General features: G+C 41.7%; 1 protein-coding gene across 1 annotated transcript; it reads left to right on the forward strand.

Annotated features, from left to right (window-relative positions):
* The first annotated feature begins 815 nt into the window (after positions 1 to 815).
* Positions 816 to 7228, forward strand: LOC120935321 (G-protein coupled receptor 55-like). Its single transcript, XM_040347452.1, has 2 exons — positions 816 to 1010; positions 6276 to 7228. The coding sequence occupies exons 1-2, from the start codon at positions 987 to 989 to the stop codon at positions 7152 to 7154; spliced, it is 903 nt and encodes a 300-aa protein (XP_040203386.1). The 5' UTR covers positions 816 to 986; the 3' UTR covers positions 7155 to 7228.
* The last annotated feature ends 15889 nt before the right edge of the window (positions 7229 to 23117 follow it).

Below are 23117 nucleotides of genomic sequence, written 5' to 3' on the forward strand. Positions count from 1 at the left end.
GTCCAAGGACCTATGTGATGATATACTCCTATGGGGAATGTTGGATTGTCAAATAGAGGCATCATAGGGCCAGTATAGGCAGAGATATAGAGACGCAGTATCAGGGTGTTCAATAGGCACAGTTTCTGTTTAGCAAGTATTGGGAGGGTGCCAATATCCTTCCTCTTAAGGAATGGAATCTGGGGGAGCGCCTGTAGGTCCAATGGTAACAAAAATAGTTTGAGCTGAACCCACATTTTTTCCCTGGCGATAGTGGAACCAGTCTAGAATCTTATTTAGGATGGATGATGTATTTTTTTCAAAATAAGATTAACATGTAAAGATTATGTGAGATTTTAGTGATTGGGATAAATCTACTTTAGTCTACCTTATCACAATATTTAAAAATGTTCTTTACAATTTCCTTTAGCGCTACCAACAAGTATGTTGTACCTGTTTGGATAGATTGTCATTATTCAAGGATAACTGTAAACCAATAACCTGTAAGAACTTTGGAAGAACATGGGTGCTGAAATTAGTCACCTTTTTTTGGGCACTTACAGTTTTGGTTATCTATTTACCCACCACAACCTCATCTGTTACATTTTACCATAAAATTAGGTAGTGTGTTGTGTATGTGTACACTAAAATGAACAATAGTGTATGTTGTGCGAATATCATGGAACTAATATATAAAATTGGAACTACCGTTATTTGATTTTCCTGGGTCTTTGCTTTCAGAATCATCAATTATTTTTGGGGTTTTCAACAAATTTTTAACTAACAAAATTTTTTTTTTTAATGTGTGCAAAAAAAATGCAAAAATGTCTCTAGCAGTGAAAGGGTTACATTTGATTGATAGCTACTCTAAGGACTGTTTTTTTTAACATCGGGTTTTTGTGAAATACAGCAAGGAATCTACAGTGTGTACATAAAAAGAGCTCTCCTTCATTACAAGGATCATCAGAAGGGTGGACATTGGAGTGGAGCACTGCAGTAATGCCAGGATGGAAAACACAAGTTTTGAGCAGGTAAAAAAAGGTTATAGTTATTGTGATATGTGTAGAGCTACTGTACATATTTTTGAAAAGTTCATTATACTAAAAAAGTCAAAGACTGTCGTCTGAAAAATGCTTTTATAAACTAAAATGTCTGTTTCTGTAATGACGAACACTATCAATCTTCCCATAGGTTGTTAGCAAGACTGTTTCCTAAAATAATGATTGTATTTTTACTTTTTTCTTACTGTTATTTTTACTGTGTTATATTATAAGGAGCAAGTGAGTTGCCCAGATTTCCACATTAATATAAGCCAAGTGTCCCACTGTTTTCTAAAGCAGAACTCTAACCAAAAACACCAAAAATCAATAGCCCATTAAAAGATAAAGAAAAAAGCCCTAGCTGCAATAGTCATTTTTGATCCAGAGATGATCCCTACAGTACATATTTCCCACCACTAAATAGGCAACCTTATTAAACCCATGGCCAAGCCTAGGCCCTCATGGATCTACCACCAACCTGTGAAAGGAGAAGCAATGCAGTGATGAGCTCATCTCTTGGTCTGCTCTCCTCCAATCAGAATGCTGCTTGTTAGCACATGAACTGATTGACCTCTTGTGCTGCTAATTTCTTTCATATTACACCTCTGCTGTAGATATTACCCCTCTGCTGTTGAGTGACTGCAAGAACTTATACCAAGTCAAGTTCAGGGTTTAACAAAAAATACACAAAATGATGAGCAGCTCTGCATAGAAACCAATCAGCTTCCAGGTTTTATTGCCAAAGCTTAATTGAACAAGGTAAAGCCAGGAGCTGATTGGCTACCATTAACCACCAGTTTTAGTAAATCTCCCCATGTATGTCTATTTGAATTGTATATTAAAGAGATATGGTCACCTTGCACATGCAGGGCAAAATTACAGTGTCTCTACAAAGCAGCTCTCCCCCATATTCCTTCCTCCTCCACAGCTGTCTATTTTTTTTTTCTAAATTGTACACTGCCTAATAAAGCTATGAGATGCCCCAGGATAATGTAATCTCAATGCTTGCACTCACGAGTCAGATCATCAGTGCTGCCCAATGGCCAAAGAAAATCAGAAGCTGATTCAGCAGAGGAATCCAAGAGCATGACATAAGTGGTGATGGTGCAGCAATAGAGAATATGGATCTATCATCTGACAAACTCAGGCCTCGTACACACGACCGAACATGTCTGCTGAAACATGTCCGACCGTGTATAGGGCCTACCGGACCGGATTCCTGGGCTAGCGGACAGGTTTCCAGCGGACAAAAGTTTCTTAGCATGCTAAGAAACTCGTCCGCTGGAACCATGTCCGTCGGACATGTCCGATGGTCAGTATGACTCATCGGACATGTCCGCTGGTTATGACGTATAACCAGCGGCCCGAAATCCCGCGCATGCGTCAAATTGATTCGACGCATGCGTGGAAGCATTGAACTTCCGCGTCAGAGAACGTCGGTGTCATATACGTCACGGCGTTCTCTGTCCGCGGGTATTTTGGTCTGATGGTGTGTACACACATCAGACCAAAACATCCCAGCAGACATGTCCGATGAAAACGGTCCGCGGACCGTTTTCATCGGACATGTCTGGCCGTGTGTACAAGGCCTAAGAGTTTGGTTTGTTATGAAGTTCATGTATTCCATTCATACCTGAACATTGTGGCTAGCATGCCTAATAACTCCTAAGATGCGAGTTCCATTTACTTTGTAGGGATTTCCTGTAATTTCCTGTTATGTCTTCAGATAAGGTAGTAAAGGGAAATCTTCCCCAAAGCGAAGGGTTTACCAAAAGTTACGTGTTTTAACCATTCCCAACGCAATACTCAAATATGCTTTACTGTTGTACAATTTATAGTTAAAGAAGAACTCTGGGCAACATTTTTATTTTCCCATGCAGTGGGGCTATGCCTGCACTGCATGGGTTAACTGCTCATTTTTGTCTAGGGGATTGCAGAACGGAGATATACTTATCTAATAAGCTGATCCGCCGAGCGCAAGCCTGCTCCTGCTTCCGCACGCTATCGGTCTTGTAAATGGACTGTTCCTGATGTCATCACGCCCATAGACTTGCTCTGGACATAAGGACAGCAGGAAAGTGGGGAGCATGGTTTTTTGTAGGATCAACTAATTGGGTAAGTATAGCCTTTCAGTGCACCCCTAGACAAAACAAGCTGTTAACCCACACAGTGCGAGCACAGCCGCACTTCATGGGTGGAACATTTTTTTTCATTGAGTTCTGTGTTAAAATACTATGATACTATGCATATTATATATACACTATATTAGCAAAAGTATTTGGACGCCTGCCTTTACACGCACATGAATTTTAATGGCTTATGCTGGCCATACACACACAAAATTAAATTCGTTTGATTACTAAACGATTATTTGTCGGTCAAAAGCAAATTGGCCTCTAAGACAGAATATTCTTATCGTTATGATTACAATATACACATATCTACTTTTAGTGAAACGGATTAAAAATCGTCAGTAATGTTGGGTCCACTAACGGCACAATTGTTGAACGATCTTTCAGAAAACCACCAGTTTCGGAAGAAATTCTGTGCGTGTATGGCCAGCATTAGTCTGTAGGGTTCAATATTGACTTGGCCCACCCTTTGCAGCTATAACATCTTCAAATCTTCTGGGAAGGCTGTCCACAAGGTTTAGGAGTGTGTCTATGGGAATATTTGACCATTCTTCCAGAAGTGTATTTGTGAGGTCAGGCACTGATGTGAACAAGAAGGCCTGGCTTGCAGTCTCCACACTAATTCATCCCAAAGGTGTTCTATCGGGTTGAGGTCAGGACTCTGTGCAGCCCAGTCAAGTTCCTCCACCCTAAACTCGCTCATCCTTGTCTTTATGGACCTTGCTTTGTGCACTGGTCCAGAATCATTTGGTGGAGGGGGGATTATGGTGTGGGGTTGCTTTTCAGGGGTGGAGCTTGGCCCCTTAGTTTCAGTGAAGGGAACTCTTAAGGCGTCAGCATACCAAGACATTTTCTGGGAACAGTTTGGGATGGCACCTTCCTGTTCCAACATGACTGTGCACCAGTGCACAAAGCAATGTTCATAAAGAAAAATAAAAAATTGCGCCAGCCTAATTAATAACAATCAAGTCCTTGTGGGTGAACAAAAAATATAATGTGAAATTAAAGTCCAAAAATAATGACGTTCCTGGAACAGACAACACCCGGTGCACCGATGATTAAAGTGAGCCACCACCACATGGACAGAGGCTTACCAGATAATGGATAAATAACAGCGTTATTATGTATTCCACAGCAGGATATCCAGGGAGTATGGCCACAACACAGGGTGGAATCAGATATGCAGCTTAGATCCTTATACAATGCGTCCACGAAGGAGTATAGTAAAATCAGCACAGACAGAACCTTTCAGACCACTCCAGGGGCTCAGCAGTATGTCATGCAGGAAAAAGAACCGCACATAGCGTAATACGTCCAAATGGTTGTTTATTAAAAAAGGCGTGCAGTGACGTCACCGCGTTCGTACGAGGAGGAAGGGCTCCTGTTTATGCCGGCCGGCATTTGTTTCTTACATGCTTCTATTACATTTGATTGATGTAAGTAGATTTTATCTTTTTTAATAAACAACCGTTTGGACGTATTACGCTATGTGCGGTTCTTTTTCCTGCATGACATACTGCTGAGCCCCTGGAGTGGTCTGAAAGGTTCTGTCTGTGCTGATTTCACTCACAAGGACTTGATTGTTATTAATTAGGCTGGCGCAATTTTTTGTTTTTCCATATATGTTTGTGCTATGTCACGTTATTGCTGCCTTTCTTTATATTCATTTATTTAATCACACTTTCTTTGGTTAGCGCAATTTTTTCTTTTTCCATTTTTCAATGTTCATAAAGACATGGATGAGCGAGTTTGGGGTGGAGGAACTTGACTGGCCTGCACCTGGTCTTGACCTCAACCCGATAGAACACCTTTGGGATTAATTAGAGAAGAGACTGTGAGTCAGGTCTTCTCATCCAATATCAGTATCTGACCTCACAAATGCACTGCTGGAAGAATGGGCAAACATTTTCATAGACACACTCCTAAACCTTGTGGGCAGCCTTCCTAGAAGAGTTGAAGCTGTTATAGGTGCAAAGGGTGGGCCAACTCAATATTGAACCCTATGGACTAAGACTGGGATGCCATTAAAGTTCATGTGCTTGCAAAGGCAGGTGTTTCAATAATTTTGATAATATAGGCCCAGATTCTGAAAGGGCTTACGACGGCGCAACGCAATGTGCGCCGTCGTAAGTCCTAATCTGGGCCGTCGTATCTATGCGACTGATTCTTAGAATCAGTTACGCATAGATAACCATTAGATCCGACAGGCGTAAGGCTCTTACGTTGTCGGATCTTAAATGCTATTTTTTTTTCCGCCGCTAGGTGTCGCCTCCGTCGTTTTCCCGGCCGTGTTTGCAAATTAGTAAAATACGCGAATTCCCAAACGTACGCGCGGTCGACGCAGTGAAGTTACGACGTTTACGTTAGATTTGCGACGCGTAAAGTTGCCCCTGCTATATGAGGGGCAACCAATGTTAAGTATGGTCGTCGTTCCCGCGTCGAAGTTTAAAAATGTATGTCGTTTGCGTAAGTCGTCCGTGAATGGGGCTGGACGCCATTTACGTTCACGTCGAAACCAATGACGTCCTTGCGACACCATTTAGCGCAATGCACGTCGGGAAATTTTAGGGACGGCGCATGCGCAGTACGTTCGGCGCGGGAACGCGCCTAATTTAAATGATCCACGCCCCCTACCCGGCTCATTTGAATTAGGAGGGCTTGTGCCGGGGGATTTACGCTACGCCGCCGCAACTTTACAGGCAAGTTATTTGTGAGTAAAGCACTTGCCTGTAAAACTTGCGGCGGCGTAACGTAAATGACATAAGTTACGCCGCGGCAGTTTTACGCCATTCTACAAGAATCTGGGCCATAGTGTTTATCATATCATATCACGGTCCTTATGCCTCATCCCAGATACAGTATTGTTTTCTAGCTGTCTTTACCACTGCTAAGGTGCAGTTTTTATAAGTATATGTGAATCTGAGAAGTGTTTATACAATATAATAAAGACAATTGTAAAAGATGGATTCATTTAAAATGGTAGAACTAAACATTTTCAATTTCCTAATAATTATTGGGTTTTTCCTTTTTTTTTTTTTACTGTAATTTTTACTCTATGTTGTATTGTATAATGAACCGACTGAGCATAAACAGATGTGACTATCAAAGCTTTATTTTTTTCCAGGGTAACTCCAGTGACATCCATCCATCTGTACAGCTGTTCCAATTAGTTTTGTACATCCCAACATTTATCTTTGGTTTCATCTTTAACATGTTAGCCTTATGGATACTGTTCTTCAGGATTAAGAAATGGATAGAAGCAACAACCTATATGACAGCTCTGATCATCTTTGACTCCTTGCTGTTAGTCATGCTGCCATTTAAAATAAAAGCATATAGGATGGGGCAGAGCTGGAGCCTTGGATTTGGTGTGTGCACATTCCTGGAGAGTCTCTACTTTGTCAATATGTATGGTAGCATTTTGATATCAGTTAGTATCTGTATGGATCGTTACATAGCTGTACAATTTCCCTTTCAGTCCAAGCGCTTCAGATCCCCTAAGAAAGCAACTATTGTCTGTGCTTTTCTCTGCATTTTTGTATGGGGAACATCAATTGGTTTTCTTGCTAATTTAAGAGATGCCAAAGATTCACATTGTTTCTATGGGTTTTCAATTCGCACTTGGAGTAACAGGACCATGGTCACTTTACTGGAGGCAGTGTTTCTCATTTGCGCTGTCCTACTAATTGTCTGTACAACTCATATCATTATCACAATTAAAAAGAAAAGACAAGCTAGCTTGCACAATGCAAAGGCAGTCAAGGTTCTCATAGCGAATCTGATCACTTTCATGCTCTCATTTGCACCTTTTCATGTGTCTTTATTATTGTACTATCTAGCGAAAAATTATATTATCTTAGAAAAATACAAAGGGCAATTGCGAATATTCCTCCAGTTGAGCCTCTCTTTTTCTAACATCAATTGTTTTCTGGATGGTGTATGCTATTATTGTATTCTCAGAGAGTTTGAGAAATCCATCAAGAAATTACCAATGACTAGCTGAGCAAGGACTTGGAAATGAACAATCCATTAAACTGTTCACTATTTTCAACAAAAGAAATAGCTAAAGTACAAATAAAGTTAGTTTCTTTAAATTATTTCTAATCCTGGTAACAAATATACTACTTCAGATTTATTTTTATTTGAGTGTACATTATTCAAATCTTCATAAATTTACAAACCAAAACTTTTTGTCACACATGTGGTAGCAGGATAAATAAAAATAAACCCCTATTCAGTGCCTTGATGGACCATCTTTTTTTGTCTCCCTGACAAAACATCCTATTCAGTGTCATGCTGGACCATATTGAGGCCTAAAAAAAACCCTGTTCAGTGCCATGCTGGATCACCTTTGACCATTAAAACAAACCCTTAATGCCACAGTGGACCACCTTTCACCTTCACAAAAATCACTGTTCAGTGCCACATTAGACCACCCTTGACCCTTGCAAAAATAAAATCCTCCTTAGTGCTCTATACGGAACCACATTTGGTTGTGAAAAATAAAAAAAAACATTCAGTGCCATGTTGTACTACCTTTGACCCTAACAAATAAACCATGTTCAGTGCAGAACCACCCATGGCCCTGTTACGTGTTGTGACTCCATAAGGTATCTGCAATGTTCCTGAGACATCAGTGATTTATGTAATTACTTATTAATCTGGTGGATGAATGTTGCTTTTTATGAACACTGTGTTCAGGTTCATCTAAGGCCTGGTTCACACTAATGCGATGTAAGTTTGATCCAATTTCCAATGCAATTTTGTAGTGCAAGTGAAGTGTAAGGCCTCGTACACACGACCGAACATGTCTGCTGAAACTGGTCCGCAGACCAGTTTAAGTGGACATGTTCGGTCATCTGTACGTCCGACCGGACAATTTTCCGGCGGATTGGACAGGTTTCCAGCGGATAAATGTTTCTTAGCATGCTAAGAAACATGTCCGCTGGAAGCCTGTCCGTCGGACATGTCCAGTCGTCTGTACGTCTTACCGGACATGTCCGCTCGGCCGAAAGCCCTCGCATGCGTCAAAGTGATTTGACGCATGCGTGGAAGCATTGACCTTCCAGGGTCGCGCACGTTGCCGCGTCATCGTTGCGGCGGTGGCGCGGCTACGTCACCGCGTATCCTGTACGTGGGGATTTTGGTTTGATGGTGTGTACAACCATCAGACCAAAATCCGGCAGCGGACATGTCCGATGAAAACGGTCCGGCGGACCGTTTTCATCGGACAGTCCGTCCGTGTGTACGAGGCCTGACTGACTGAGAATTTTTTGTCCTTTTTTATGAGTTTACTAAATTGATTGTTGAGGAGTTAGCAACCACCAGCAAGCTAACAACCAGTGACTCATCCCTGCTGTAAGGTGACCTGACGAAGTTCCCCTTCAGAATGAAACATGTAGATGCAAACACAGAGATCCCCCCCCCCTTTTAATTATCTGGCCCAACCACCCCATCTTTACAGAGAGCTCAAGTTTTTCATTGTGCTTCATAAAGCCGACTGTGTATGAGATCATTGACGAGTCCAGCCACCTATGATTGGACATGGTGCACAGCAGTGGAGCACTTGAAACTCAGCAGGACTCAATTATACACAGGAGATTGGAGAGACCAGGTACACACCACTGTGCACAGCATGTGAATCTTGGCTGGATTACATCCTAATATAGGAGAGCTTTACTTGCTGGGAATAGCAGAGCAAACATTATTTCCATTCCTTCACTTGGAGGGGAGCATGAACGGAGAACTGTGAGAACTTCTGACACCCACATTGCTAGTTATTGTCCCCTGGTTGCATTACTGACAGATTGAAGTTACCTGTTTTTTGTTGGGAATCTCCCTGCTCTATCTCACTGGCTTACCACTCATCTCTGCCAGCCCCCCAGCCACTGTTATCACTACGCTCCCTAGGAATGTTTATCATGCTGGTATAACTGGCATATATCTAGTCTCCTACACATCCCTTCATGGATCATCTAATCAGTTACTAGTCAATTGACTGTCATGTGCAAGGCTCCTCCATACATCTCTTGTTACCAGCCAGCAGCAGCTGAACACCGATTCTTTGATATTTGAGCTCCCATTGCAGCCATTTGGTTTTCCTTTTTGCCATTGACTAATTCCATTGACTGACTGGTTTTGTAGGTTTGTGTTTTCATGCATGTAGCCCCATTTGGGCAGGTATGCATCTCTGTCCCACTTAGTGCTGGTGCCTCATTTGCCCACTGTGGCTTTAAGGTGGAGCCAATGTTGTATCTTGGCCTAGGCCAACAAGGCCCAAGCCTAGTGCACCACATTGCAGGGGGGCATCATGAAATAAGTCCTTGCTGGCTTGGGCAACACCTTTAGTGTAGCACCAGTCTTATGAGGCGGACTGGGCCGGGAGGCAAATTTGTCTGGCGCCCCTATAAAGCGGCAACACTGCTGCCGGTATGATAATGTACATACATATGCTTCAAGTTTTGACTGTCCTATCATCCTATCATCACAGCATACCTAAGATCTCTTATTTATTTGCCTTCGGCAGAGAAGTTGCTATATATCATAGTGACTTACCATAGATATCAGCTACTGGTAATCTATATAGGAGGTACTCCTAATCTGTCCTTGCTATGCCCTTGTCTTATCTAATGTCACCAGGTACCCGGCCACCCAGCGACAGAAGAGAGAATTGCAGCAATTACAGACTTATGCCGCGTACAGACGGTCGTTTTTTGTGATTAAAAAAAAACGACGTTTTGAATCATGAAATAAAACGACGTTTTTGAAACGTCATTTTCAAAAACGACGTTGCCTACACACCATAGTTTTTTAAAATGCTCTAGAAAAGCGCGGTTACGTTCAGCACATACGACAGCACTCTTTTCCATTGAAGCTAGCTTCATAACTTGCTTTTGAGCATGCGCAGGTTTAAAAACGTTGTTTTGAAACGTTGTTTTGCCAACACACTATCATTTTCATTGACACAAAAAACGACGTTTTGAAAAACGACACAAAAAATTCGAGCATGTTCAAATTTTTTTTTTTTCGTTTTTCAGAAGACATAAAACAACGTTTTCCCCACACACGGTCATTTTAAATGACGTTTTTAAAAAACGTTGTTTTTTTTCATCATGTACGCGGCATTAGGGTAAAAATCAATTGATCCCTAACAATTGGCAAAGGCAACTATACCTGGCAGGTATATTTAGGAGCAACCCTGCCTAGACTTCGTGGTGCTACATGTAAATGTTGTGCCTCAAAAGTCCCATCTTTATAATAGGTTTCTTGTTGATATTTTAGTTAAGAGGCTGCTCTCTTAGAAATCACAAGGATTTAGAAAGAAGAGACAGCAAAGCTTCATGAGGTAGAAAAAGTAGCAGCAGTAACAGTGGCAGTAAAATCAGCCTGTATGTAATTTACTGGATGTAAACCACAGACACACAGATAAGTTTTGAATCCTGGGAAGTGATAATAGATAATTGCAAAAATGGCCCAAGGCTCACCAAAGTTTGAGCAATACTGCTGTAAACTGTATGGTTTTACACTTGTCTGCTAAAGGAAGCATTAAGCAATGTAAACCACTTCTCCTTTTTTACACGCAAAAATACAAAATATAAATTTATGAGAGATAAATCTGTAAACAATAAAGGAGGGCACCACATCAGTCAAAGATAAACCACAATTTATTCAGAAAATACTTACATCTAAAAATGCTGTATACTGCACACAGGGCTGGTAGCATGGAGCAGCGGTCTCAATGGACTGAAAAGTAGCCGCAACAATTATTGCCCCCCCACACCTGTTTTACCAGCCTGTGGACACACTGGCAGTGGCATGTGTCAGAGCTCCGGACGCTCTGAAGTTCCAGGACGCTGCTGATGTTTCTGCGGCAGGTCCTGGCTTATGCTATTGCGGCTACTCTCCAGTCCACTGAGATCGTTGCTCCATTCTACTAATCCTGTGTGCAGCATACAGCGTTTTTAGATATAAGTGTTTTCAGAATAAATTGTGGTTTATGTTTGACATATACTGATCTGGCTCCCTCCTTTATTGTTCACATGTCTTGAGGGGACCCCGTATCCATCAAGGAGTTGCCAGTGACTGCACATGTCTTTTCTCCTATCAAGCTTTCCACACTCCTGCATATGTGTTCTATGGATTTTAAATTACTATTTGTCTGCCAGTGGAGCGCTGACTCACCGGTTAATTTAGTAAGTGACTTATGAGAGATAAACCTAAATGTTTTATTTATTGTTTATTGAGGGACACACACATGTAGTAATTCTTATGCCGCGTACACACAACCGTTTTTCATGACGTGAAAAATGGCATTTTGTTTAAATGGTCATTAAAAACAATTGTGTGTAGGCTCCATAGCATTTTTCTCAACGTGAAAAATGGGCATTAAAAATTTAGAACATGCTCTAATTTTTCTCGTCTTTTTTTCATGTTGTCGTTTTTCACGTCGTGAAAAACGGTCGTGTGTAGGCTTTACCGACGTGAAAAAAACACGCATGCTCAGAAGCAAGTTATGAGACGGGAGCACTCGTTCTGGTAAAACTAGCGTTTGTGATGGAGAAAGCACATTCATCATGCTGTAACAGACTGAAAAGTGCGAATCGTCTCTCACCAAACTTTTACTAACACGAAATCAGCAAAAGCAGCCGAAGGGTGGCACCATCTAAATGGAACTTCCCCTTTATAGTGCAGTCGTACGTGTTGTACATCACCGCGCTTTGCGCAAGCATTTTTTTTTTCACGATCGTGTGTATACAAGGCAGGCTTGACAAGAATCACGTCGAAAAAAACTTTTTTCTAGGACATTAAAAATGGTCGTGTGTAAGCGGCTTTAGACATTTGGGTTATATGATGCTGCCTACATTACATGACAAGCATACAGCATACGGCATTCTTTGCCTCTCTATATATGCTCCATATAACCCTGCCCCTCACTTTTTTGGCTAGTGTCCTAGGAGGGTAAAAAAATGTTTAACTATATTTTTGCTAGCTTTTATTTATTTTTCCTTCAGTCAAAGTCTAGTTCAGCTTTGTCAGGTTGGGTTGAGGCCTTCACAGTGTCCACAGGGACTGTTGTGTTCACCAGGAACTTCCTAGCTTTTTGTAACTAGCTACTAGATTCTTCTGCCCTTAAGGGTTCTAAGCTCGTTCCAAAGCCCTCCCCATAACCGTATTTCTCTGATCATGAGACTTTGAGTCCAAATGTGTCTACTGTCCCTATTAGCATTTCTGATTCAAATTCAGGATCCAAACAGTCACAAAAGGCAGTTCACTTGAACATACAAATCTTATTGATGCAGTGGTTTTTCAAGCCTGCTGTAGGCCTTGGGTCTTTTAGAATTCCTATGGCTGAAAAGTCCAATACCCATGCAGTTTCAGGATCTATACATGTGAACTGGAAACACACTGAAGGGTCCTAATAACTACCTGAGACTATCCTGGATTATTTTCACTTTGAGAAGGGATTTACTAATAAGTGGTCCATGCTCTATGTGGATGCTTCAGTGATCCACATTAGCAAATATACCACTAGTGAAGTCCCTTTGGGGACTTCTCTGACTTCAGCCACCTTAGATTTCAATTTGAGTTAACGCAATTCGTCCTCCATACTGTGTAGGCGGTAACTCTGATTTGTCAGAATGTATTTAACTCCTTAGCGAAGATCCTTTCATTGCTGAGTTAGGTCTCCACATTTTGGAGTGTTCGGAACAAATATCTGGAGGCTTGTGTGGTTTAAAACAAGCCTCTGAACTTACTACCCACACAGGACCCTCTCGTTACATGTGTGGAAAGCTGAGACATCCAAGGAACAGTTGATTTGTCTTCCCTTCAAAGGAAGTTATCTCTTTGGTCCCGCTCATGACACATTGTCATTAACAGCTACAGTAAGTTCCTACAAGAGCACAGGCGATCTGCAGAAGGGTTAGAGGAGTTATCTTCCTTAGCAGTGTATGCTCTAACTCCTGTCCAGAAGTTGAAGATCTACTAACACCTCTAGCAAGACATAGTTATAAAGTTCACCACTGCTTCTACCAGTGGGGGATTTTTACACGCCTGTTTGGGTCTCTAGTTATGAGGCCTCCTTGCCTTTTGCATGCTTAAAATACCTCCTTTAACTCACCTGCTCATTACTTGGAGATGGTATTTATTTTAGCCAGGGCCGATCCGCCCTATAGGCTCACTATGCAAGCCGCTTAGGGCCCCACAAAGCTGCGAAGGGCCCCCTAAATTACTAGAGGTCCCGCCTAGTGAGAAGTCATTTTCACCCCCTCACCCCGCTTCTCAACTCGCTGGCTGCATGGGAGAAGAGGTAAGAAGTCAGCACCCCCTGCTTCTCAATTTAATGTAAGATGTCATTTCCGACAGCAGAACACCCCCTCCCCCCGCTTCTCAACTTTCTTTAATGTGACATGTCACTGTCGTCAGCGCCCCCGCTTCTCATTTTTAATGTGCCATGTCATTTTGCTTAGGGCCCCCAGGGAGGTCAGGATCGGCACTGATTTTAGCTGCCCTGCAGCATGTTTTCTGTGTACTACACATAGCTGTGACCTCCCTAGGTTCCTTGTACTCTGGAACCCCCGTTCCTGTCTTAGTAGGAGCTTACATTGCAACCTTGCTGCAGTCCTTCCCTGTGGGAGATGGCAGTGATCGAGGGGTCCTTGTGGGTTACCGTCATTGCATTCAGGTCCTACTATGCTTGATTTGAAAATATCTTACATGACCATGTTTAGCTCTCTGGCTAAGGCTCCTTCCTCTTGCTCCATGGCTGTGGATGCTTTTCTGGATCAGGGTGAGTCAGAGGTCTTATAGTCACATGTCTAGGATCAGGTGGGCAGGCCCTGTTTTTCCTGTCAGGTTCTAGTGACAAGGCCAGTTGCCTTTATGGATGGGTCCACTCATTGTATTTTATTTTTTCCTATGGTTGCTAAATCAGTATATCTTGGTTATGGGTATTTTTCACACCCTTTTTTCCTACTTTTGTTTGTCAATCTCTCTGACTATATGCCAATCCTTGGGGGTTGTCTCTGACTCCTAAAGTCCTTGATCATCCCCTGTCAATCCCCCAAGAGGCTGTATGATTGTCCTAGACATCCCTACTCCTTTTGGAGTCTTTTTTTTTTTTTCAAAATGAGTTAGAAGTTTAATGCCCCTTACACACCATCACTTTATGTGATGAAAAAAAACGACACTTTCTGTGAAGTAAAAAATGACGTTTTTGAAACTTCAATTTTCAAAGACGAAGTTGCCTACACACCATCGTTTTTCTCACAATGTTCTTGCAAAGTGAGGTTACGTTCCACCACGTTTTACCATTGAAGTAGCTTCTGGGCATGCGTGGATGAAAAAACGTCTTACAAAACGACGTTTTTTGCTACACACGGTCAATTTCTGTGAAGTAAAAAGTGCACTTTTGAAAAACGACACATAAAATTGAAGCATGCTTCAATTTTTTTTGGTCGTTTTTTACAAGACATAAAACAACGTTTTCCCCCACACACAGTCAATTAAAGTGACGTTTTTAAAAACGTCATTTTTTTTCATCACATAAAGTGATGGTGTGTACGCGGCATAAGGCTTAGGCCTTTTCTCATCCTTAGACCAGTTGCTCTTATATTGTAGACCAGTTTTTACTTTAACATCTGCTTAGAGGTTAGATAACCTCATGGTGTTTCTCTTTGTTGAATATTCTTGTTATTCTCCTTGTTCAAGTGGTTATATGCTCACTTTTTTGGTGGTTATTTGACTCAGGTTCCACTGGTGTGTACTCAGTGCCCTTTGAGGTAGCCACTCCCCTAGTTGGTGATTCTTGTTCTGGTCTGAACATCAGGTTGACCCTTTGTGACTTCTAATGGGTCGTTAGCAGTTCCTTCTCCTGTAGGGAAATCTGCCTTATCTGGTTTAGATTCAAGCATTGGTTCCTCTAGTTGTAGTTGTAGTTTGTTGTAGATGGTTTCTAGTTATACCCTAGATAAGTAAGTGGCTGATTCCCACTCCTTAGGCCAGCCATACAAGGTTCGAATCTCGACCGGTTCCTGCTGAACTACGGTATTAATTTGATTTCAAACATTAATGGACAGGCTGAATGTACCAAGTTGATCCATCAATCAACTTGGGTAGAACCAGCCTGCCGTATTCTCTTTACGATTATTGCTAGTGGCTGCTATAGCCACTAGAGATAATCATTGTCTTCTCCTGGCGGGGACAGCTAAGGTTTAAATTACTGACCTTAAAGTCTAGGACACAGGTCTGACCCTCTGCATTAATTTGGCCCTATATACTGCTTGCTCACAAAATGGCATTTAGGTGTGGGGTTATATGGGTGAATATTACAGCAAGAAGAAAAAAAATCGTATTTGATAGTTACCCTGTTAGATGACAGATGGTGGTTTAGTGTCTAGCTGAGTTGTCTTTGCAGAATTAAAGTGGGAGTATACTCCCATCTCTGACTTTTACATATAGGTAAGCCTATAATAAAGCTTACCTATAGGTATTGTAAATATCTCCTAAACATGCACCGTTTAGGAGATATTTACTGTACATCCAGGCAGTGACATCACTGGAACATACGCGCTGAATGAATGACCACATGGGCTGTGTCTTCAGAGTCCTGTGCCATAAACGACTGCTCTGTTTTACTTTCTAAATAATTTGATTAAATAGCTTGTGTCTGTATCAATGATGTAACTATAACCATATCAGCCAGCATGGCGTCTATGGCACCTGTGGGTGGGAAGAACACACTAGGAAGGTTATTGAATCAAATTAAATACAGTCATTTTTGCACTTAGGCCTTCTGGTCATCCATACCAGCATTAAAAGGCAGATTTGTAGGGGCCTCAGCAAGCACATGGTTCTCTGCTTGGAGAACCAGCTCATTTACCGCTTAAACCTGTCAGCCAATGTATTAATGGTAAACTAGGTTATCTAGTACAGTCAGTATGACTTTAAACATAGCTCCAAACTGTACCTGATTTTGAGGGACTCTCCCTGATTTGGACTTCAGAGAGTGGCCATATCACAGTGCGTTCGCCCCCACCCAGAGGAATGCTGGGGCCTCACTCTTTGGTGATGTCACTGGTTGCTAGATGTCATGCGGCAGGTGCCTAGCCACCAGTTATGGCAGTGAGCCAGAGGGTGGTGGATTCACGTAAAACAGTTCTCCGCTGGCCCAGGAGTCTACCAGAACAAGAGATAGCAATGATGTAGCAGCTTATTTAGGTGGCATCAGGTCACGGCTGCCAACGGGAATGACATTCCTGCTGTGGACTCGAGCCCTGTACAATATCTCACAAAAGTGAGTACACCCCTTACATTTTTGTAAATATTGAATTATACCTTTTCTTGTGACAACACTGAAGAAATTACACCTTGCTACAATGTAAAGTAGTGAGTGTACAGTTTGTATAACAGTGTAAATTTGCTGTCCACTCAAAATTAACTCAAAACACAGCAAATAATGTATAAACCACTGGCAACAAAAGTGAGTACACCCCTAAGTGAAAATTTCCAAATTGGGCCCAATTAGCCATTTTCCCTCCCCGTTGCCATGTGACTCGTTAGTCTTACAACGTCTCAGGTGTGAATGGGGGGCAAGTGTGATAAATTTGGTGTTATTGCTGTCACTCTCTCATACTGGTCACTGGAAATTCAACATGGCACCTCATGTTAAAGAACTTTCTGAGGATCTGAAAAAAAATCATTGTTGCCAGGACCCTGAAACAGAGCTGCAGCATGGTGGCCATACAGCAGTTTAACAGGACAAGTTCCACACAGAACGGGCCTCATCATGGTCGACCAAAGAAGTTGAGTGCACATGCTCAACTTCATATCCAGAGGTTGTCTTTGGGATATAGACGTATGAGTGCTGCCAGCATTGCTGCAGAGGTTGTGGGGGGTCAGACTGTCAGTGCTCAGACCATACGCTGTACACTGCATCAAATTGGTTTGCATGGCTGTCATGCCAGAAGGTAGCCTCTTATAAAGATGATGCACAAGAAAGCCTGCAAACAGTTTGCTGAAGACAAGAAGACTAAGGACATGGATTACTGGAACCATGTCTTGTGGTCTGGTGAGACCAAGATAAACCTATTTGGTTCAGATGGTGTCAAGCGTGTGTGGTGGCAACAGGTGAGGAGCCCAAAGAGAAGTGTGTCTTGCCTACAGTCAAGCATGGTGGTGGGATTGTCATGTTCTGGGGCTGCATGAGTGCTGCCGGCACTGGGAAGCTACAGTTCATTGAGGGAACCATGAATGCCAACATGTACTGTGACATGCTGAAGCAGAGCATGATCCCCCCCCCTTCAGAGACATGGCCACGGGGCAGTATTCCAACATAACGACCCCAAACACACCTCCAAGACGACCACTGCCTTGCTTAAGAGGCTGAGGGTAAAGGTGATGGCCTGGCCAAGCATGTCTCTAGACCTAAACCCTATTGAGCATCTGTGGGTCATCCTCAAATAGAAGGTGGAAGAGGAGCACAAGGTCTCTAACATTCACCAGCTTCATGATGTAGTCATGGAAGAGTGGAAGAGGACTCCAGTGGCAACCTGTGAAGCTCTGGTGAACTTCATGCCCAAGAGCGTTAAGGCAATGCTGGAAAATAATGGTGGCCACACAAAATAATGACACTTTGGGCCCAATTTGGACATTTTCACTTAGGGGTGTACTCACTTTTGTTGCCCGTGGTTTAGACATTAATGGCTGGGTGTTGAGTTATTTTGAGGGGACAGCAAATTTACACTATTATACAAGCTGTACACTCACTACTTTACATTGTAGCAAAGTGTAATTTCTTCAGTGTTGTCACATGAAAAGATATAATAAAATATTGAGGGGTGTACTCACTTTTGAGAGATACTGTAGTTGTATATAAAATACACTATTTATCTTTAAAATAGTGTTTTCCAGTGACAAAATAAATTTCTAAATTGCTGCATTTGTAGATTTTAAAAGTCAGTATAAAGTAATAGTGGTGAAAAAAAAAATCACTTGTGGATTTAACAAATATTTTTTTTCTATAATTCTCCTTTAAGGGGGAGTGGTAGGGGGGTGTCCTATGTCTGAATACCTTTGCTAATAGGTGTCCCACCTTCCCATCTGAAAAAGTTGGGAGGTATGCTTTAACTCCTTCAGATGCGCTCTATAGCCAAATGACGGTTACAGCACGGACCTGCTTTGCCGGGAGGCTGTCAATAGATGTCCTCCCCTTTGCACGCTCCCCGTTCACCCCCAGCAGTCACTGAGACTCGGGTGATCGCAGATCGCAGTAAGGGACCCCTTACCACGTGATCAGCTGTAAGCCAGCGACAGCTGATCACGTGATGTAAACAAAAGCTTGGTAATAAAAAAAATTCTCCTCACGCTGACAGCATGAGGAGAAAAAAAAGCCGATCACCGGCTTTTCTGCAAGAGACATCAGTCCCAAGGAGAAAGAGGCACATCCGCCCCATCTGTGCCCACCAGTAACGCCTGCCAGTACTACCTGCCAGTGCCAACAGTGCCACAAATCAGTGCCCACAGTGCAAAACAGTGCCACCTATCAATGCCCACGGGTGCCACCTATCTATGCCCACCAGTGGTGCCAATCAGTGCCTCATCAGTGCCACCTAGCAGTGCTGCCTATCAGTGTCACCTACCAGTGCCAATACGTGCCCATCACTGCCACCTATCAGTGCCCATCACTGCCAGCTATCAGTGCCCATCACTGACAGCTATCAGTGCCACATATTAGTGCCACTTCTCAGTGCCCACCAGCGCCACCTATCAATGCCCTTCAGTGCCACCCATCAGTGCCACCTCTCAGTGTCACCTATCAGTGCCCACCAGTGCCGCATATCAGTGCCCACCAGTGCTGCCTTATCAGTGCCCATCAATGCAACCCATCGGTGCCCATCAGTGCAACCTATTGGTGCCCATCAGTGCAGCCTCATCAGCGTACATCGATGAAGGCATTAAATTACCTGTTTGCAAAATTTTATAACAAAATATAAAACGTTTTATTTATTTTTAATTAGGTCTTTTTTTTTTTACAAAAAATAAAACCCACAGAGGTGTTCGAATACCACCAAAAAAATTTGTGGGGAAAAAAATATAAAAATGTCATTTGGGTACAGTGTTGTATGACCGAGCAATTGTCATTCAAAGAGTAATGCCGCATACAGACGGTCATTTTTTGTGATGAAAAAAAAAATGATGTTTGAAGTGATGAAAAAAAACGACATTTTTGAAACTTCATTTCAAAAACGATGTAGCATACACACCATCGTTTTTCAAAATGCTCTAGCAAAGCGATGTTACGTTCAGCACGTATGACGGCACTCTGTTCCATTGAAGCTCGCTTCATAACTTGCTTCTGAGCATGTGCGGGTTTAAAAACGTCGTTTTCAACGTCATTTTGCCCACACACTATCATTTTAATTGACACAAAAAACGACATTTTGAAAAATGACACAAAAAATTCGAGCATGTTCGAATTTTTTTTTGGTCGTTTTTCTGAAGACATAAAACAACGTTTTCCCCACACACTATCATTTTAAATGACATTTTCAAAAACGTCATTTTTTTTCATCACAAAAAATGACCGTCTGTATGCGGCATGAGAGCGCTGAAAGCTGAAAATTGGTCTGGGCAGAAGGGGGGTTTAAGTGCCCAGTAAGCAAGTGGTTAAATGAAGATTATGTTTCCATACAACTTATGTAAATTGTGGTATAATATCTGGTTCAGAAATTTGCATTACAGAATTGGGTTTATGCACAAAATTCTCAGAAAAGGGTTGCTTTCTTATTAATAGTGTTTTTCTTCCAGCAAAACCACATTGAAGAGACCAACAGCAGACAGTGTGGTGTGGTTACTTGCTAAATATGTCAAAATATGCAGATCACAGAAAAACAATAATTATCTTGTTTAAATAAGTATTTATGCTTACCACATATATCTGAGAACATCAAACACTCCTCTTTTTCCACTGGGCCATTCTTTTCATGATCATTTTTTAGTTAGATCAAGTCAAGTGTCAAAGAGATGAAAGTATATCCATCCTGCAGAGAATTCACAAAAATGTCTGCTATTTGGTGAGAAATCCACCCCCAATTTATCAGCTCAGCCCATCATTATTAAATATGGCCTCTTCTGTAGGCATCCGCCCCCCACACGCTTTAATCAACATTATATCCCCCTTGCAGAGTTTCACGAGCATCTGGAGCGAGTGGCACAAAGTTGTCTGCTGTGCGCAGGCGCCGTATACAGCTGCTCATGTTCGGAGAAATACTAAGGTTTATAGAGTGGAAGGCAAGTTTTGAAATGATCATTGAGCATCATTGCTCCAGGCCAGTTGACAAGTTATTCTACCTTCCGAAATATGTTGGTGGAGAAGCAAAGAAAGCTATTGAAGGTAACTTCTATAGAACAGACAAAGAAGCCTACAAGCAAGCTTGGGAAAAGTTAAAGCGGAGCTCCACCAAAAAAAAATAAAAAAAATACAAAATGCTGTAAAAAAATAAGAAAAAAATAAAAACATTTTTTTTTATACATACCTAAAGTGCCTGTTGCTAGGCAGATCGTCCTAATCTGCCACTTCCTGATCTGCGGTCCGTCTTCTTTCTTCTCCTCCTCTGCTGCCTCCTGTGGAATGGGGGAGCGGTGTCTCAGGAGCCATCACCCATTCACGTTGCGCCACGCGGCTCGCGCATGCGCAGTATGGAATCGGGCGGTGAAGCTGCAAGGCTTCACTTCCTGTTAAAAAATGGTACTACAGCGCTACTAATAAATAATTCAAGAAAAAATATTACAATAAATAAATAAATAATATAGCTGCAAAGCACATAAAGGTGTACAAAACCAAAAAGTAAATGTGAAAAATGGGTGCTGCGCTGATATTAACTTATAATAACATACAATAGTGCATAAGAGATCCCCTAGTATATAGGCATCAAAGTGCAAATAAGTGCAAATAAACATAAAATGACATGCAATTAAGCAGAATTAATGAATATAGGTGCCAAGTAATATAACAGTCCCGTGAAGGATCAGCATAACAATAACTTCCTTGGAAGAAAGACACACTGCACAGTCACTGTGATAAGGGAGAAAACAAATCCAATCCTGTGATGAGGGATCCTATAGCAGACACTACAACAAACTTCACCCCTTCAGTTTCCTTTTCCTTCAGCAAAACCGCTCATAAAAGGAGAGAAAGAAAACCAAACATGGTGCAAATAACGTTTAAGGAGATAAATAATACAGGCAATACGGCGATTGCACTCACGATACACTTCTTAGTCAGAAAGCTCAGCTGTAGAGTCAAACGCCGCTCAGTGCTTGCGATCTAATTTTGGATTTCTTGGTTTTTGATTAAGTGGTCCCCCTATTATTTGATTGGGTAGAACCTTGAATGATCCATTTATTAAGTTTTTTATTTATATTTTTATTTACATATATATATCTGTATTTCTGTGTAATATATGTCTATTATATGCAATACTATAGACACCCACTAGATGGCCTTTTCTTTTCATTTGGGTATTTCTCCTTCAATTGTTGGTACTTGTGTATAGAGTGGTTCTCTCCACAGTACATACACTTAAAAGTAGTCGGAGGATTTGTCAGTTCTGTCCCTCTACTGATCCTAGTAGTGACTTTGAAATTGCTCTCGTAGGTATCTAGGCTTTTAGCTGTTGTGTCGGTTGCAAAGCTAGTTGCTCTTGCACGTCTTATATCTCTCGCAGGCCTTTCTTCTAAGGATTTTAAGGCGTAAGATGCTGTTACTGGATTACATACTATTCCTGCTTCCTTATTAACGAACTCAGAGAACTTTTCAAAACTTGCGAAGTTCTTACTTAGATCTAACTGTTCAGTCACATTGAGGATAACAAAAAAACTTACAATAAATCACAATACATATCAATATGGACATAACCTAGTAAATATCAGTAAATATCGGGTATGGGCAGCGAGACTGGGCGGTCCTATTTGATTGACAGCCTTCCGACCGTCGCATACATCGCGTCACGATTTTCCGAAAGTAGCCGAACGTCGGTGCGCAGGCGCCGTATAGAGCCGCACCGACGTTCGGCTTCTTTCGGCAACTGGTGACGGGTGAACTCCCGCTTTAAGAAGTAAATGGCAAACACCCAGAAGAAATGTCCAAGTTGGTGACATAATATTAGTAAAAGAAGAAGATTTACCTAGACTAGAAGTCAATGGAAATTGGCCAAAGTTCTAGAGGTTCAAAAGGATAAAGACAGACTAGTAAGAAGAGCATTGTTACAAATAGGAGACTCAAAACTTGACAAAAAGGGAAAACGTCTCACTACTCCACTCTTGTTGGAACGTCCTATACAGAAGTTAGTTGTTCTACTTGAGAGTGATAAAAGACACTTGGAAGTTGAGAACCTGATGAAAAATTCCCCAAATTCATGTTCAAATCCTACTATAGAGAACACAGAATTATAAGTAATTTTGGTGGGAGTGTAGCTGGCCAGCTAAAACCTGTCCTCGGTTGCTAATGTGACTTACATGTATATACAGCTTTAACTACTAATAACCTTAATACAATTCATATGCTCATATGTGAGAGATAAAAGCAGAGTTACTTACTGTGAATTTATATGTGGATGTCATGTAACAGTTGTATATTGTGTTCACAGAAGCAAAAAGAGAGAATATGCCTTCTAAAAACTTGTTCTATATACTGTAAGGTAAGCTCAAGACACAGTAGAATTGAAACCAGAAAGCATAAAGTTAAGCTTTTGTGACTCATCAGGATTTTTGGCCAATCGCAGCCAATCTCACACTGAGCAAGAGTCTTGGCCAATCACAGCCAGCCTTACACTCATTCTGTCTGCAGAGCTGCTAGAACTCATTACACCAGAGAGAGAAGATCTGAGCAGACACACACCAGACAGAGTTCTGTTTTATGGAAGCAAGTGGCCAAAATAGGTATTTAAAACAGTTATATATGTTACTA

Source organism: Rana temporaria, chromosome 4 (genome assembly GCF_905171775.1).
Source record: "Rana temporaria chromosome 4, aRanTem1.1, whole genome shotgun sequence".
Classification (NCBI taxonomy): domain Eukaryota; kingdom Metazoa; phylum Chordata; class Amphibia; order Anura; family Ranidae; genus Rana; species Rana temporaria.

What these genes read in the sequence shown, in the direction of transcription:
- LOC120935321 (XM_040347452.1), top strand. Translation starts at nt 987, where the DNA reads ATGGAAAACACAAGTTTTGAGCAG. An exon ending in AAAACACAAGTTTTGAGCAG is followed by an intron (nt 1,011 to 6,275) that starts GTAAAAAAAGGT and finishes ATTTTTTTCCAG; the next exon opens with GGTAACTCCAGTGACATCCA.